This window comes from Stylophora pistillata, chromosome 3 (genome assembly GCF_964205215.1).
Source record: "Stylophora pistillata chromosome 3, jaStyPist1.2, whole genome shotgun sequence".
NCBI classification, from domain to species: domain Eukaryota; kingdom Metazoa; phylum Cnidaria; class Anthozoa; order Scleractinia; family Pocilloporidae; genus Stylophora; species Stylophora pistillata.
The window spans coordinates 20,526,506-20,545,000 of NC_142521.1; the positions used below are offsets into that span (position 1 = coordinate 20,526,506).

Here is an 18,495-nt window from a genome sequence, read left to right on the forward strand (position 1 = left end):
CAATATCACTAACAGTGTGACAGAATATTATTGAAAAAGGAGTATTTTCTTTTTCGTTTCTCACAAGGTCAACCAACCAGTTAAAGCAATCCAATTCTTTATCTGCTGCCAAAACAATATAACCGATGTTTTCATTGTTTGGGCTTATGTCTTACTGAGTACAGGGTTATTTTTCTTCTTTTGAATCCTATCTTATCAAGGTTTACATAGAGGACAGGCCCGCAGCAATTTCTTTGACAAAAATTATTAAGGCCACAAGTTTAACAAAAATTAAGGCCACAAGCTCTACTAACTCACCATGTTTCCACTGTGTGTGCCTCGTCGATCACCAGCACAGAAACGTTTCTTAAGACACCCGTTTTAAGCTCGTTTTTGTGCTTTTCCAGCATCCAATGTTCAGCGCTTCCAAAAATTATTTCTGTATCTTTAAGTGTGTTTCCTCATGTGGTTTTCGTCTCCGGTATGAAGAAATATATCCGCACAAAACAACCTTTCTGAGAGATGAGAATTAAATTTTATTTCGCGTCCAAACCGCTTTTTTTTTTAATACAAAACATTCACACGCTATGAATAATAATTTTTAGCGCAATCTATAGCTAATTGCATTGAATAAAAGAGTGGTGCGTACTGGGAATAACGATCTAAACAATTATGTACTAATTGCAATATCGGCAATGGCATATTGCAACATCCCCCCTTCTTTTAGAGATGATGACATCAGAAGACTTTGTATAGGATTCTTGTACCCGTGTACTCTGAAATTGGAACATATTTCGCATCCTTGTATGCGTAAAAGTGGGGGTGCTGATCCGAAAACTTGTCACACGCTTACGAACAAAGAAAGAGAACTAACGATATTCGTGATGAAAAGCTGACAGCTACAATTACCCATACGACACACTACAAATACATTTCTCTTAAACTGTTATAGTGTCACTAGATTTGCTCAATTAGTCTCGTAGGTGGTTTAATAGTTCTTCGTGGACGATACAGCGCAATTCCGACAGGAGTTTTTTCCGGCACAGACTGTTTGGGCAATGGCTTTGTTGATGGCTGGTCAGCGACATCAGCTGCTGCTGAGCTGGGATGTTTGACATGTCCAGGTCTTGGTGACTTTTGTTCTGTTCTGGGAATTAGTAGGGCCTGGTTTAATTCCTCTGGTGTGCTTTCAATCGCTGGACGAATATGGCGACGATTCCTGAAGTACCGGGCACCGGATTCAGTCTGTACCTCATATCACCTGGGCGAATCTCCACTTGGCTGCTGTACTACCGTGGCTTTCTGCTAGATTGGTTTCTTGGGATCCAACTGGAACCGGACACTCTGAAATTGTTGTAGATCTTGAAGCTTTTTGGCTGTCCGATCGTAGTCATCACGTTGGGCTTGTTTCTGTGCTATCTGTGCCTCTCTGCTAATCTCTAGACTAGGATGTAGCCATTGATGGATAGGAAGGAGTGCTCTATATTTCCGCTGGGAAAGCATCTCTCCTGGGCTGAGCTGACCTGGTCTGACTGGGGTCGCACGATAGATCAGCATTGCAAGATGTGGATCAGAACCCGAATCTTCGGCCTTCTCCATTATGCCCTTTACGACTTTGACCATAGCCTCAATGAAACCGTTCGATTGGGGATACCTTGGGCTAGAGTGTTGTACTTCAAATCTGTACTGAATAGAAAATTGTTTGAACTCTTGGGACACAAACTGGGTTCCTTGGTCTGTGTACACCGTTGCTGGTATCCCAGATTCTGCAAATATTGTCTTGAGAAGACTTATCACGTGTCCCGCCGTCTGATTGGTCAGTTTCTTTACAACGAAGAACTTGCTAAAGTAGTCGGCAACCAGCAGGTAGTGGTGGGAACGATACTCAAATATGTCGACTCCAAGTTTAAACCATGGCAAGCTGGGCACATCATGCGGTACTAGTGGTTCCTTCTGTTGAGCAAGCTTGTACTTCATGCATACGTCACATAATTTAACTGCGTTTCTCACATCATCCGAGATCCCGGGCCAAAAGACTGTCTCTCGTGCCCTTAACAGAGTTTTCTCTTTTCCTAGGTGGCTCGCATGAAGATCCTTTAGATATTCTGCTCTCAGTGAAGTTGGAATCACAAGTCTATGTGCTTTGAATATCAGGCCATCTTCAACTGCAAGTCCTTCACGGTAATTCCAATAATGTTGCAGTCGTTCTGGGAGTTGCTGCCTCTGAAGCGGCCAGCCGTGAAAGATGTAATATCTTAACTGGTTCAAGGCCGAATCAGCAGTGGTGGCAACTCTGGTTCTGTCAGGTCGGTTGTCTGTAGCTGGAACATTTGAAGTGATGTGGTGCACTGGAATCACATCCATCTGCTTGGAGTCCATAGGCTTTGGACTGAGAGGGTCGACTCGGCTAAGGGCGTCTGCGATTGAGTTGTCCTTCCCGCAGATGTACTCGATTTGAATTTCGTATCTAGCAAGCCTCAGAAAAAGTCGTTGAAGTCTCGGACTGGCTGTGGCAATACTCTTCTTCCAAATCGTTTCTAAAGGTTTGTGATCTGTTTGAACTCTGACTGGCTCACCATACACATAGTTGTCAAGCCTCTCCATGGCGAACACCACTCCTAGCAATTCCCTTTCAATGTTGGAATAGCGTTCCTTGGCAGGAGTGAGAGTTCTGGATACGTAGATCACTGGTTTTCCTTCTTGCAGCAATACGACACCCAACCCTTTCATTGAAGCGTCAGTCTGAATAACGTGCTCTGCTTTCCGGTCAAAGTACGCGAGCACTGGGGTCCTAGAGAGCTCTTCTTTGATGGCATTGAAGGCATCTTGATGGAAAGAGTTCCAGGTCCATTCCATTTCTTCCCGAAGCAGCGGTCTGAGTGGTTCGAATAGTCTCATCAACATAGCTGAGTAGCGCTTCAAATAGTTGATCATTCCCTGAAAACTCTGGAGAGCTTTCTTGTCTTTTGGCGCTTTCATCTGTTTGATGGCCTCAACCTTTTTTGTCGTCGCTCTTCATACCCTCTGGCGTGATAATCTGTCCGAAGAAATCGTACCTAGTTGTTTTGAACTGTAGCTTCTTTGGATTGAACTTAATTCCGTTCATTCGTGCAGTTTTGAGTAACTGGAGGAGATTTACATCATGATCCTTGGAATCCACCCCTCTCGTGAGGATATCGTCAATGCATCCCGTAATTCCTTTCACTTCCTTAAGGACTGCATTCAACCTCTCCTGAAATACGTCTGCGCTGACTTTAAGGCCAAAGGGAAGGCGGAGCCACTTGTATTTCCCCCATGGAGTGATGAAGGTAGTTAGAAGTAAACTTTCATTGTCCAATTCTACCGTCCAATAGCCCGACTTGGCATCAACTAGCGTAAAGTATTTACCTCCATGGAGTTCATCACTAACTTCATCGATAGTCTTCGTGTAGTACTGGTTCCTTTTGATGCTCTGGTTAAGGTCCTTTGGATCTAGGCATAGTCGAATTGATCCATCAGGCTTAGAGACAGGAACGACGCTGTTGATTCAGTCTGTGTGTCCCTGAACTGGTTCAATGATTCCCGAACTGCACAATCTCTCAAGCTTTTCTTTGTATGCTGCTTTCTTCTTCTCAGGTACTGCCCGTGGTGGATGTTGCGCAGGTTGTGCGTCTGGCTTGAATTGGATGTGTTACTTGCCCCCTGGTAGTTTTCCTATACCCTTGAATATATCTCTGAACTCGGATAATACGTACTCCTTTGTTAAGGGCAAACAGTGCCTCTTTCCATTTAAGATGACTGCGTCATCCAACACCTCACATGTAGGCTTGTTAACCTTACTGGAATCTGGTCGCAGAGCGTTGACACTTGTATGAATTTGTGGCGTACTGGTTAAGGAGGGCGGGGTTACCTCTGGGAAGGCAATGTAGCCGACTTGCTGGGCTGTTTCTCTGCCTAGAATGAGATACCCTCGAGTGTCAGTCACTTGACAAGTCGCCATCTGTGGTCGTTGTCTATCGCCAGTATGAATCGCTATGGTACACGCCCCTAGGTTCGCCATAGGGGATTCTCCGTACCCGAATATTTGTATAGAGGTAGGGGTAAGACTCTTGTCTTCAGATAAGGATTTGTGCAGATACAAGGGCACTACGTTGCATCGTGCGCCTGTGTCGATCTCGCATTCAACCTCATATATGGGTCCTCCACTTGCAGTACTTAACCAAAGAGGCTTGATGTGCTTGCTTGAAGTATCATTAATACTCTTCAAATGAAAAGTTTGGATATGATGAAACATTGTGTGTTGGTTGTCCTGTAGTGCGTGTGGACCGAACATCATGTGGTAGTCCTGTGGAGGATCACGAATTGAAATGTGATTGGCACTGGCTTCTGTCTGCGGTGCTTGTAGACCATGTACTTGAACCTGCCTAGGTTCACCAGTTGTACTTTGTTTACCTGTTTCGCTCTTGCAGCACCTTTTCTAGTGTCCTTTCTTTCCACACTTGTGAGAAGTAACATCCTTGGCTGGACACTGCGATCTGGGGTAAGCAGGCTTTGCTCCACAACAGAAACAACTTTGCCTTTTTGTCTCAGCATGCTCTTTATCTTTAGACGTCTTGTCTCGATTTCCCCACTCCGTTGATTTCCCGCCTCTTTGATGCTTTGCTTGCACTTTGTGATGTTGCAATATGCCATTGCATATTGCAATTAGTCGTATTTGTTTAGATCGTTATTCCCAGTACGCACCACTCTTTTATTCATATGTAATTAGCTATAGATTGCGCTAAAAATTATTATTCATAGCGAGTGTGAATGTTTTGTATTTAAGCATCAAGAAAGCGGTTAGGACGCAGAAAATAAAATTAATTCTCATCTCAAGGGAAGGTTGTCTTGTGCGGATATATTTCTTCATGCCGGAGACAAAAAAAACCCAATGAGAAAACATGGTGTCAGAAGTAAAACTCTAGTCTACGTTCTGGAAGCCGAACAAGTTCATCGATAATCGACGATCGCAGAGTTCGAGCGAATATTTTGTGTTCACAAGCCTCAAGTTCATCATGGAAATTCTCGCGAAAGGACCAATCTTGGATTGGACAAACGACGGAAAACTTCACAAACGTTTCCTAGAATGGAAAAAGAAGGTATCGATTTTATGCAGAGGTCTTGTAATGACCAAGGCAGACCCAGAGTTTGTTTGTCTATGCATTTATCAGTGGTCGGGTGAACGCGGACAAAATATTTTGGACAAGGCAACAATTCCAGCCGATGATCGCAAGAAATGGGAGATACATCTCAGAGGGGTGGAGGAGCAATGCAAACCCAGAGGGAGCAAACTAGTCGCGGCTACACAGTACAAAGTGCTCACTCAAGGTGATATGGAATTACCAGAGTACATCGAAAAGTGCAGGCAAGTCACTGATGCATGCGGATGGCCAGAAGACGCAAAGGACATGGCTCTCAGGAACGCTATTCTTCTTGGTCTAAAGAATCCAAAAGTTTATCAAAAGTGTTTGGAAGAAGACCAGGACTCCCTTGCCGCCGAACGAGTGATCGAAATTGCGACTCTCCTCTACAACAGCGATTGTCAAAGATCAATTATGCAGACTCTCAGTACAGCAACCGCAGAAAAAACTGAAATACAACAAGGATCGACACAGATTCACAAAGTGCAAGCAAACTATCAAAAAGGCGGGAAATCAACGGAGTGGTCAAATAGAGACAAGACGTCTAAAGATAAAGAGCATGCTGAGACAAAAAGGCAAAGTTGTTTCTGTTGTGGAGCAAAGCCTGCTCATCCCAGATCGCAGTGTCCAGCCAAGGATGTTACTTGTCACAAGTGTGGAAAGAAATGACACTACAAAAAGTGCTGCAAGAGCAAAACAGGTAAACAAAGTACAACTGGTGAACCTAGGCAGGTCCAAGTACATGGTTTACAAGCACCGCAGACAGGAGCCAGTGCCAATCAGATTTCAATTCGTGATCCTCCACAGGACTACCACATGATGTTCGGTCCACACGTACTACAGGACAACCAACACACAATGTTTCATCATATCCAGACTTTTCATGTGAAGAGTATTAATGATACTTCAAGCAAGCACATCAAGCCTCTTTGGTTAAGTACTGCAAGTGGAGGACCCATATATGAGGTTGAATACGAGATCGACACAGGCGCAGGATGCAACGTAATGCCATTGTATCTACACAAATCCTTATTTGGAGACAAGAGTCTTACCCCTACCTCTATACAAATATTCGGGTACGAAGAATCCCCGTGGCGAACCAAGGGGTGTGTACCATAGCGATTCATACTGGTGATAGACAACGACCACAGATGGCGACTTGTCAAGTGACTGACACTCGAGGGTATCTCATTCTAGGCAGAGAAACAGTCCAGAAAGTCGGCTACATTGCCTTCCCAGAGGTAACCCCGCCCTCCTTAACCAGTACGCCACAAATTCATACAAGTGTCAACGCTCTGCGACCAGATTCCAGTAAGGTTAACGAGCCTACATGTGAGGTGTTGGATGACGCAGTCATCTTAAATGGAAAGAGGCACTGTTTGCCCTTAACAAAGGAGTACGTATTATCCGAGTTCAGAGATATATTCAGGGGTATAAGAAAACTACCAGGGGGCAAGTATCACATTCAACTCAAGCCAGACGCACAACCTGCGCAACATCCACCACGGGCAGTACCTGAGAAGAAGTAAGCAGCATACAAAGAAAAGCTTGAGAGATTGTACAGTTCGGGAATCATCGAACCAGTTCAGGGACACACAGACTGGATCACCAGCGTCGTTCCTGTCTCTAAGCCTGATGGATCAATTCGACTATGCCTAGATGCAAAGGACCTTAACCAGAGCATCAAAAGGAACCAGTACTACACGAAGACTATCGATGAAGTTAGTGCTGAACTCCATGGAGGAAAATACTTTACGCTAGTTGATGCCAAGTCGGGCTATTGGATGGTAGAATTAGACAATGAAAGTTCACTTCTAACTACCTTCAACACTCCATGGGGGAAATACAAGTGGCTCCGCCTTCCCTTTGGCCTTAAAGTCAGCTCAGACGTATTTCAGGAGAGGTTAAATGCAGGCCTTGCAAAGAAAGTGAAAGGAAATACGGGATGCATTGACGATATCCTCACGAGAGGGGTTGATTCCAAGGATCATGATGTCAATCTCCTCCAGTTACTCGAAACAGCACGAATGAACGGAATTAAGTTCAATCCAAAAAAGCTACAGTTCAAAACAACTAAGTGCGATTTCTTCGGGCAGACTATCACTCCAGAGGGTATGAAAAGCGACCACAAAAAGGTTGAGGCCGTCAAACAGATGAAAGCGCCAAAAGACAAGAAAGCTCTTCAGAGTTTTCAGGGAATGATCAACTATTTGAAGCGCTACTCAGCCAAGTTGACGAGACTATTCGAACCACTCAGACCGCTGCTTCGGGAAGAAATGGAATGGACCTGGGACTCTTCCCGTCCAGATGCCTTCAATGCCATCAAAGAAGAGCTCTACAGGACCCCAGTACTGGCGTACTTTGACCGGAACGGAGAGCACGTTATTCAGACTGACGCTTCAATGAAAGGGTTGGGTGCCGTATCGCTGCAAGAAGGAAAACCAGTGATCTACGTATCCAGAACTCTCACTCCTGCCAAGGAACGCTATTCCAACATTGAAAGGGAATTGCTAGGAGTGGTGTTCGCCATGAAGAGGCTTGACAACTATGTGTATGGTGAGCCAGTTAGAGTTCAAACAGATCACAAACCTTTAGAAACGATTTGGAAGAAGAGTATTGCCACAGCCAGTCCGAGACTTCAACGACTTCTTCTGAGGCTTGCTAGATACGAAATTCAAATCGAGTACATCTGCGGGAAGGACAACTCAATCGCAGACGCCCTTAGCCGAGTCTACAATCTCAGTCCAAAGCCTATGGACTCCAAGCAGATGGATGTGATTCCAGTGCACCACATCACTTCAAATGTTCCTGCTAGAGACAACCGACTTGACAGAACCAGAGTTGCCACCACTGCTGATTCGGCCTTGAACCAGTTAAGACATTACATCTTTCACGGCTGGCCGCTTCAGAGGCAGCAACTCCCAGAACGACTGCAACATTATTGGAATTACCGTGAAGAACTTGCAGTTGAAGATGACCTGATATTCAAAGCACATCGACTTGTGATTCCAACTTCACTGAGGGCAGAATATCTAAAGGATGTTCATGCGGGCCATCTAGGAAAAGAAAAACTCTGTTAAGGGCACGAGAGACAGTCTTTTGGCCCGGGATCTCGGATGATGTGAGAAACGCAGTTAAATTATATGACGTATGCACGAAATACAAGCCTGCTCAACAGAAGGAACCACTAGTACCGCATGATGTGCCCAGCTTGCCATGGTTTAAACTTGGAGTCGACATATTTGAGTATCGTTCCCACCACTACCTGCTGGTTGCCGACTACTTTAGCAAGTACCCCGTTGTAAAGAAACTGACCAATCAGACGGCGGGACACGTGATAAGTCTTCTCAAGACAATATTTGCTGAATATGGGATACCAGCAACGGTGTACACAGACCAAGGAACCCAGTTTGTGTCCCAAGAGTTCAAACAATTTTCTATTCAGTACAGATTCGAAGTGCAACACTCTAGCCCAAGGTATCCTCAATCGAACGGTTTCATTGAGGCTATGGTCAAAGTCGTAAAGGGCATAATGGAGAAGGCCGAAGATTCGGGTTCTGATCCACATCTTGCAATGCTGATCTATCGTGCGACCCCAGTCAGACCAGGTCAGCTCAGCCCAGGAGAGATGCTTTCCCAGCGGAAATATAGAGCACTCCTTCCTATCCATCAGTGGCTACATCCTAATCTAGAGATTAGCAGAGAGGCACAGATAGCACAGAAACAAGCCTAAGGTGATGACTACGATCGGACAGTCAAAAAGCTTCAAGATCTACAACAATTTCAGAGTGTCCGGTTCCAGTTGGATCCCGAGAAACCAATCTGGCAGAAAGCCACGGTAGTACTGCAGCCAAGTGGAGATTCGCCGAGGCGATATGAAGTACAGACTGAATCCGGTGCCCGGTACTTCAGGAGTCGTCGCCATATTCGTCCAGCGATTGAAAGCACACCAGAGGAATTAAACCAGGCTCTAGTAATTCCCGGAACAGAACAAAAATCACCAAGATCTGGACATGTTAAACATCCCAGCTCAGCAGCAGCTGATGTCGCTGACCAGCCATCAACAAAGCCATTGCCTAAACAGTGTGTGTCGGAAAAGACCCCTGTCGGAATTGCGCTGTATCGTCCACGAAGAACTATTAAACCACCTACGAGACTAATTGAACAAATCTAGGGACACTATAACAGTTTAAGAGAAATGTATTTGTAGTGTGTCGTATGGGTAATTGTAGCTGTCATAGTTTTTCATCACGAATATCATTAGCTCTCTTTCTTTGTTCGTAAGCGAGTGACAAGTTTTCGGATCAGCACCTCAACTTTTACGCATACAAGGATGCGAATTATTTTTCAATTTCAGAGTACACGGGTACAAGAATCCTATACAAAAGTCTTCTGATGTCATCATCTCTAAAAGAAGGGGGGATGTTGCAATATTCCATTGCATATTGCAATTAGTCGTATTTGTTTAGATCGTTATTCCCAGTACGCACCACTCTTTATTCATATGTAATTAGCTATAGATTGCGCTAAAAATTATTATTCATAGCGAGTGTGAATGTTTTGTATTTAAGCATCAAGAAAGCGGTTAGGACGCAGAAAATAAAATTTAATTCTCATCTCTAGAAAAGCTTGTCTTGTGCGGATATATTTCTTCATGCCAGAGACAAAAAGCCACGTGAGGAAACAGTGAATCTGTGTCGATCCTTGTTGTATTGCAGTTGTTGCTACGGTTGCTGTACTGAGAGTCTGCATAATTGATCTTTGACAATCGCTGTTGTATAGGAGAGTCGCAATTTCGATCACTCGTTCGGCGGTAAGGGAGTCCTGGTCCTCTTCCAAACACTTTTGATAAACTTTTGGATTCTTTAGACCAAGGAGAAGAGCGTTCCTGAGAGCCATGTCCTTTGCGTCTTCTGGCCATCCGCATGCATCAGTGACTTGCCTGCACTTTTCGATGTACTCTGGTAATTCCATATCACCTTGAGTGAGCACTTTGTACTGTGTAGCCGCGACTAGTTTGCTCCCTCTGGGTTTGCATTGCTCCTCCACCCCTCTGAGATGTATCTCCCATTTCTTGCGATCATCGGCTGGAATTGTTGCCTTGTCCAAAATATTTTGTCCGCGTTCACCCGACCCTGATAAATGCATAGACAAACAAACTCTGGGTCTGCCTTGGTCATTACAAGACCTCTGCATAAAATCGATACCTTCTTTTTCCATTCTAGGAAACGTTCGTGAAGTTTTCCGTCGTTTGTCCAATCCAAGATTGGTCCTTTCGCGAGAATTTCCATGATGAACTTGAGGCTTGTGAGCACAAAATATTCGCTCGAACTCTGCGATCGTCGATTATCGATGAACTTGTTCGGCTTCCAGAACGTAGACTAGACTTTTACTCCTGACACCTTGTTTCCTCATGTGGTTTTCGTCTCCGGCATGAAGAAATATATCCTCACAAAACAACCTTTCTGAGAGATGAGAATTAAATTTTATTTCGCGTCCTAACCGCTTTTTTTTAAATACAAAACATTCACACTCGCCATAAATAATAATTTTTAGCGCAATCTATAGCTAATTACATATGAATGAAAGAGTGGTGCGTACTGGGAATAACTATCTAAACAATTATGGACTTATGCAATATGCAGTGGCATATTGCAACAAAGTGATTTTATTATCGCACTATTCAAGAGCAACAGCTTTGATCCCAAGTGTGCAAAGTTTCTTTATTTGTTGATTTCGAATCAACTCGAGCGGGTTAACTACAATTATCTTGAAGGTTTTCTCTTCCCCGTGTTTTGCTATCCATAAATTAAAATAAATCTTTGGAAGAATTTGGTAAATAAAACTTTTTCCAAATCCTGTTGGAAGAACACCAAGAACATCTCGCCGATCGACAACTAAAGTTTTGATACACTCGATCTGCTCTTCGGAATGATACCCGGAAAAAACTGCAATGCACTTTGAAAGGCTACTTCAAAGTCTTCTTCTTTAACTGTAGAGGTCATTACAATTCACATCAAGGCAAAATCAGGTCTCAAACGAAAAAGTTAGCTCAGTGTGAAATCTCAGAAAAACATTTTTACTTCCGGTAAATCATCTATTGTTATATTGACCAATCAGAGGTCCGTTCAAAATCTGAACAAGCGAACGGCTTCCGATATGGCTTTGTGTCAGGCTCTCCTTTTCCTTCTCCCCTCCCCTCCCGTCCCCTAGAGAGCCTGATCCTCAGGCTACTAGGTGATTGCACCGTCCATCATTTCCTGAGGGGCATGGGCAGACAGCTTGTTTAACTTGTGAACTCGCATTTATGATAATTTTGACAGTGTCGATGTTTTTATTCTTGTCAGCTTGCTTGTCATAAGATTACTTTACTGGGCTTTTGACGTAAAACCTCACCCTCCAGTTTAGTATAAATTGCTTCCACTTTTCCTGATTTATAAAAATTGTATCCCTTGACGATTGGTTTTTCAACTGATAATTGTTTTTTAAACTCCACATCGTCGATTGAAACTTTCAAATTTGAGGATAGCTAACATTCAGCTTCGAGTTGATTCCTACAACAAATCCCTTGGTAGGAAAGTCAATAAGAGTTGTCTCTTGTTCCTCTTGTAATCCAAGTTTTTATGCGCTTGTTTTGCCACCATCACGATCGATGAGGTTTTGGAGTCCAAACCAGAGCGTATGTAATCATTTACTCTGAAAATGAAAGAGAGTTTTGTACTAAAATTCACTACATTTTCGGCATAGTAGTTCGACAAAATACTGACCTTTTGATCAATTCCTTCCTTTTACCCGAAACTTTTGCTCCTCTGCAGGTCAACCGATGTTTTAATATTGCCACTGTACAATTCTCAGGGGGCTTTGGGAGCTCTGCTCCAGGAATATCTTGTTCAGTAAGCGTTATTGTGTCACCATCACTGTCCTTCTTCGCCGCCATCTTGAAACGCGTCCCCTAAGTCGCCCCAGCGTGCCTTGCGCCTACTGACTCGACCATCCCCCGCTCAACGTAAAAATGGCGAATAACTGTGTCAGGCAAGTGGCAAGCAGCTATAAAAATACACTACAGCAACAGAAAGTGATAACGCATGAAATGAGTATTAACTCTACAAGGTTGGCTCGATGTGCCAACATGGCGGCCATGCTATTGTTTTGGTACGCTGTGAGACTGTCAGATCTCATCAAGTGAAAACGCTCTATCGTCGCACTCAACTAAGATGTGACGGTCATCGGTTTCTAGAAAGTCCAAGGAATCTATTAATGGGAAACTATGCTACAGAAACTTTGTAGCCATGAGAGGGCGAAGGATAGTCTGGTTAGCTTTTCGATGTTCTTTGTATTAACTAATCGGAGTTCTTTCTACAGAGAAAGAGTGGAGCGAAGAGAGTAGTGACGCATTCTGGGAAATGGTGACTGATCAGTTATTGTTCGCAAAGGTACTCATCTTATCTGAGCATGTGTCGTCACTGCTGTTCTCAGTCATTGTTCCATCAGATTGGTAAAAGTGGTTAAGTGCAGTACAGTTTTTTTAAATATAAGTGTTCATAGCACTGTAGTGAAAATTCGCTAATTAGGTCAGCTCACCAGGGAAGCATTAGTCACTTAATGGATTTGAGATAGGGAATGGATCGAAATTACATGTATTTTTTTTTCTATTTATTTAGAGACTAGTTTCGCACCTGCAATTTAAACTACTTGTTAGATTAGCTCCAGCCTTGATTGAGTAACCTGATCTATTTTAATAGAATCTCGCACAGGACCTGACTCAGTCTCTTGCTTGTTCTTAAAGGGGCTATTTTACTCCTGATTGACATATGCCTCTACAAATGTTTGGGTGGTTTACCAAGTCCCTCACTAGTGAAGCAATAAATAGCTATCAGTCTTGATTTTAAAAAATCATCATCAGCTGTTTCCACTTCAGGTGAAATCTAAGAGTGCATCTCTGGTGGCTGGATGCCACAGATTTGCCATTGAACTCTATAACACTAACACAGAAGATGATCTCATCATCAGCCACGAGATGGTGGCAATAGCGCATGCGAAGACGTCAGCTGAAGGAATTAAGGTTTGTCCTAAATCGTGATATTTGAACTGAATTTTTGCTCCGTGCACAAGAGGCTTCATCTTGAGAGAAATGTCGAAATACTGGTTTTGAATGAAGACCAATGAGGTACTGAGAATGAATTGTAAATGCGAGCTTGCAAAGTTTAGGCTTAATCGTTCGCGAAGCAATCAACGTACCTCAATTCTATAGTACTCATTTATATCTTACTTCGTTGCTGTATTTATTGTTTTGTACGTTACTTGTTTCTATCTGGCGAGAGAGTACAATATACACTGTCATTTTCCTTCTTCTCTATGTTCGCTTGTTATTTTTTTCTCGAGCAGATTTTATTCCCGCAATCTACTATTTCTATTGAGCAACACGATTACAAAGTAAGTGCAGAAAGTGTTGATAAACGTTATCTGATCAGATGAATTTGTTTTTTCTTTTTTGAACTCTCATTATTGCTCTTTGTTTTTTTAAAGTTACGTGTTGTACTTAATTTTCGACCCGTTGATTTTAAATCGTAGTTGGAAAGAGTACCATATAACCCCATACATTAATTATGCATTCAATTACATAATTATGTATGCACCCCATTGTTTTTAAGACAATGACTTATTCCCACGGGTTTAGCATATATACATTACTAATAAGTACTTACTGCTTCAATACAAGAGAAATTGATTGAAAGCGGCTTTTTCGTCTCCATTCCTTTCTCACGTTCTTCTCCCTTCTCCCCTTCGTTCCAAACTTCTCGTTTTTTTTTTTTCTCCTTTCCTTTCCTTTTTACCTTCTTGGCAGTTCTGCTGAGCCTTGAACCATCGCTCCTCAGAAAACGCGTTATTATCAGACAATTATGAAACCATAGCCTTACCACTATGCTACGCAAACCAGTTAGGAGTTCCTCCCCAAAACCTACATTTCTTTTTACCTTTCAGTAAAAAAATTTTCATAACAATATGTGCATTGATATAATGCACCAAAGGTCCCCTTTGCACTAAAGAATGCATTTCTTCTTCTCTACGATTGGCCAAATACCACATAGAAAACAAAATTTATTCATACCTCTTTCTAATAACATCAACGAAAGAAGAAGATAGAAGGAAGAAGAACAACAACTCGGAGATGGGGAGACTGAATTTTATTCGACTTTCTCGAATATTATCGGATCACGACCGGTGCATACAGTGGTGTAAGGATCACAACCTGCTTGTGACGTCGGTAAAATGTCCTCGAGCTGGGCGCAGCAATGAACTTAGCTGGACGCGACGTGCTTCATCGCGAGACGGGTACGAGTGGCGATGTTCAAAAAAGGGTTGCGATGGAATGGCTTCAATGCGCCGGAATTCACCGATGCGCACACACAGGGTATCGAAAATACGTGGTGGGTAATCAAGCGAGGTTTGCCCCAAACAGGAACATCCAAAGGACTTTTCGATGGCTACCTACAAGAATATATGTGGCGTCAGCACTACGGAAACGATCCCTTTGGAAACATTATCGAACATATCGCCCAACTTTGTGAAGTCCAGAAAGACTAGATACAAAGGTTTCTTTGCATCGCTGTATGCACCGGCCTTCACGAACAATTTTCATCACAAGGACACGAAAGGATAATGAAAGAATCAACCAAAACCACAACAACAGGTAAGAAACAACATTTATTTAAACTTTGCATTGACAAACTTCAAAGCCTGACCGTAGACTTAACGCTATTTTCAGGCCAATTTTCCGCTTTCAAAGCGAAACTGAACATTCAGTTATATTTCAAAATTAAAAACCTCTGGAAAATTACTTGAGTTTTCTGTTTTGCAAAGCCAAAACGCGCCAAATATACCCTGTTTCAAAAAAGACAGAAAAAAAATCCAAATTTTCAAAACAAAGGCTACTAGTTTGCGGAGTTCTATTGTTATCGCTATTGTTTTAATTGAACAAAGACTGAATGCATAATTAATGTATGGGGTTATATGGTACTCTTGCCTCGTAGTTTTCACACCAAAGGATACCAGATATGTGTTTACAAGCCCATCAATATTCGGTGAGTATGAGAGACGAGTAATTTTGTTTTATGAGTTTTGACATCTCCGATACTGAGTCTTGATATTTACTGCTGATTTTCGTTACTGATTAATTCCAGAACTTCTATATAATTCATTATGTTGTGTCTTTATATTTTTTTATTGCATTGTTGTCTTGAATGAAGCAGACGCTTTATTATTGTCGTTATTTATGCGTTTGGGCGCATTTTTTTGTTGTTTTATTGATAAGATACAAAGCACTTCGAATTTTTTTCATACCTATTTTTTTGCACAACGTTTCCCCAAGGCCATGCGTCGCCAGCTGATTTTTCATTCCTGACAATATCGAAAAGTTCTTATAAGATCTAAAAAAGTTGTATGGAAAGATGTCGACAACACGGCACAAATTGAATAAAAACCTTTTTTCATACAGGTGATTTCAGCCGTGGTACACTGACAGGAAAATTTAAGTATGAATTAATATCGCTTTTATTCCATACGTCACCAACTACTTCTTCATTCGTTACGATATCGGCAATATATATTTTTAAGGTTTAAAAGCCTAACGACATCAAAAGATACGAATTAAAGCATGTCACGAACTGAATGAAAACCTTTCCTGATACAACTGAGCTTAGTCCATTACTATCAGTGAATTGACAATTCTGCTTTTAGCTGAAATGCACCTGGTTATCTCCAAACTCTCCCGTGCTCTAATTGCTTTTTTATTTGTAAAGAAGCATCGCTGTTTTTTTATGAAATTACTGGAAGCAGGCGTTTTTTTGACAAGGCGTTTTTGTTTTTAATATACATAATCGTTCTAGGCAAAGGATGTTCATGAAGTGCGTAATGGCCAATGTTCTCAGAAACATTGAAAGCAGTGTCCATATCGTTTTCTATCGCGCTTTTTATTTTTTTTTTCTAGCGTCGAAAAAAGGTACAGAGAGAATCACTAGCGTATAAATCCATCTTGTGTTGGGTCGAAGTGTCTAAGTACCACACTCCAACCAATCTGCCCTCGGTTTTGATGGAAGTTTTTGTGGGGGTTCTTCGTGACTTTTGGTGTCTCCCCCTGTTTTATCCTGATAAGACTGTTGAGGCGTCATGGACATCGCTCCCACTCGACCACTCTTTCGACACATATTTCGTGTTACAACCCTGAAATCCGGTTTGAGGAGAGCGTACACGAAGGGATTTACCAACGAAGCAGTAGCTACTGTATACAGAGAAATTGTCGGGAGGACTTCGGGAATGATGTCCAACCGACCAAAAATACGGGCGGCGGTTGTCATATAAATGATCGGCACCCACGAGATTAAGAAGGTCATCGACATGATGAAAAAGAGTTTCGCCACGTGAGCGTCTGAGGAGAGTTTTCTGCGTTCGTTGATTTGTTTCATTGCGCAATTCAAATGTTTCCTCAGCGCTAAGCTTTGCTTCATCTCCTTAAAAATCCGTGCGTAGGCGATGGTCACGAAGAAGTACGGAATGAACACGCCAATGAATTCCATGCAAATAAGGTACACCAAGTGGATTGTTTTGGAACGATCCTTTCTCCAAAATAATGGTAATAAGCTGTATATGGTTGGAAATAACCATACAGCGATAATAGTTTTTTCGAATATCTCGGGTATCCGGTAAGTGTACTGTAGAGGCTTAATAACGGCAACGTATCGATCATAAGTGAGTGCACATATGTTAGCAACACCCCAGAGTAAGATCATACTTACTAAATAATCTACCACGACGTGCGTCGACCCTATGATCAGCGTGTGAAGCAAAATACCTCCTGTTAAAATGTCAGACACAGCAAGAGAAACAGTCAACCAGTTTGTGTATGTTCGAGGGACTCTTTTCAAACAAACTAAACAGACAACAAAGAAGTTAGCGGCAACAGCGAGAACGGAGATCACACCAAGGGAAATTTTCGCATAAAACTCCATCCGTGATTCTGTCGTTTTCCCGCTTTTCCTTGATATCCTTAGATATCCTACCGAAGGTTTCTTTTCTTCTGCTGGTTTCTCCAACTTTCTTGACCCAAAAATGGTGCCAATATATGGCACGCTGACCCACCTTTAGGTTAACATCAAATACACGGGAAGTTTTCCGCAGCCCAACTGAATTTGTTATAGGAGGAAAATCTAACAGGAATGACACGACTTGTTATTTGCTGATTAGTTTTTGTCATGTGACGAGTCTTCTGTGACATAAATTATCTCAGTTACCGTGTCAGTTGCCTAGGAACTGGTTAATATTCCTTTCATTCTCGTCACTTCAGTCAAAGGAACCACTTAACAGCTGAATCCAGACTGCATTAGCCAGCACGGAAATTGTTCTCCACGGTTTTAGCAAGGATTCTCTCTTGACAAATACATCCTGGAAGCTTTATAGTTCTATGGATTCTTAAACATCCTAAGTTAAGAATAAGTGCCTCTGCAATGCTACCTTTCCCATGCGTACCTTTCCCTTGAAAAAAACTAAACAAACAAACAAACAAACGCAAGGCAGGCGCCTGTACATTGAAAACAGTGATCAACCTCACTTAATCGATCATTTTCTTTGAATTAAATATCACGCCTGCCAGGTTTTTTTTTTACATAAAAAATTAGGTTCATCTGAGGAAGGACGTCGGCGCTTTAAAAGCCTCGTAAACTTTTTCAAAAATATGGCACGGCTATAATCGCTGATTGCCACCGTCCTTCGAATCTGCTGCCAAAAAGAACAAGTTTTATCCAGTATCAGTTGTAGGGGGTCTGCAACTTCGGAGTGTTCCACGCATGATTTTGTATACAGCTTACAGTTGTCTGTAGTTGAGGTATCATGTCAATCAGAATACAAACTAGCATGTGTTTTGCATTGGCATGAAATTTTAAAAAACAAGAACAAAAACTGTGTCCTTTCAACCAGTCTAATCTCGAGAGCTTAACTTCTATCTCTGATATTCTAAAACGACGTTATAAAAAACTGAAGTTCAAAGAGAACTGACACAAAATAGACAGTATTACTTTTCCAAGTCCAGAATGGTTTGATTTTCATGCGTGAAAGGTAATTGATACGAGCATGATTGAAAAGTTTTGCCAGTCATTACAACACAAAAGCCACTTTTTTAGTCTACATACCAGGGTTTTCCCTTACGCGCAAATGCGCGTCCGAGACGCACTGTTTGGCTGAAAAATGGGAAAGGGACGCAAAACGGCAAGGAGAACGGGTCCTCTAGGACGCACATGGTTTAGGATGGTAGTTTACTACTGACTTCATTTAAACCTGAATAGTTCAGCGAAAAATTCTTTTAAAA

At 42.2% G+C, this 18,495-nt stretch overlaps 1 protein-coding gene across 1 annotated transcript; it reads right to left on the reverse strand.

Annotated features, from left to right (window-relative positions):
• Positions 1-14,825: 14,825 nt before the first annotated feature.
• Positions 14,826-17,330, reverse strand: LOC111332871 (octopamine receptor beta-2R-like). The gene has a single exon (XM_022938340.2). The coding sequence runs from the start codon at positions 17,141-17,143 to the stop codon at positions 16,190-16,192; it is 954 nt and encodes a 317-aa protein (XP_022794075.1). The 5' UTR covers positions 17,144-17,330; the 3' UTR covers positions 14,826-16,189.
• Positions 17,331-18,495: the final 1,165 nt, after the last annotated feature.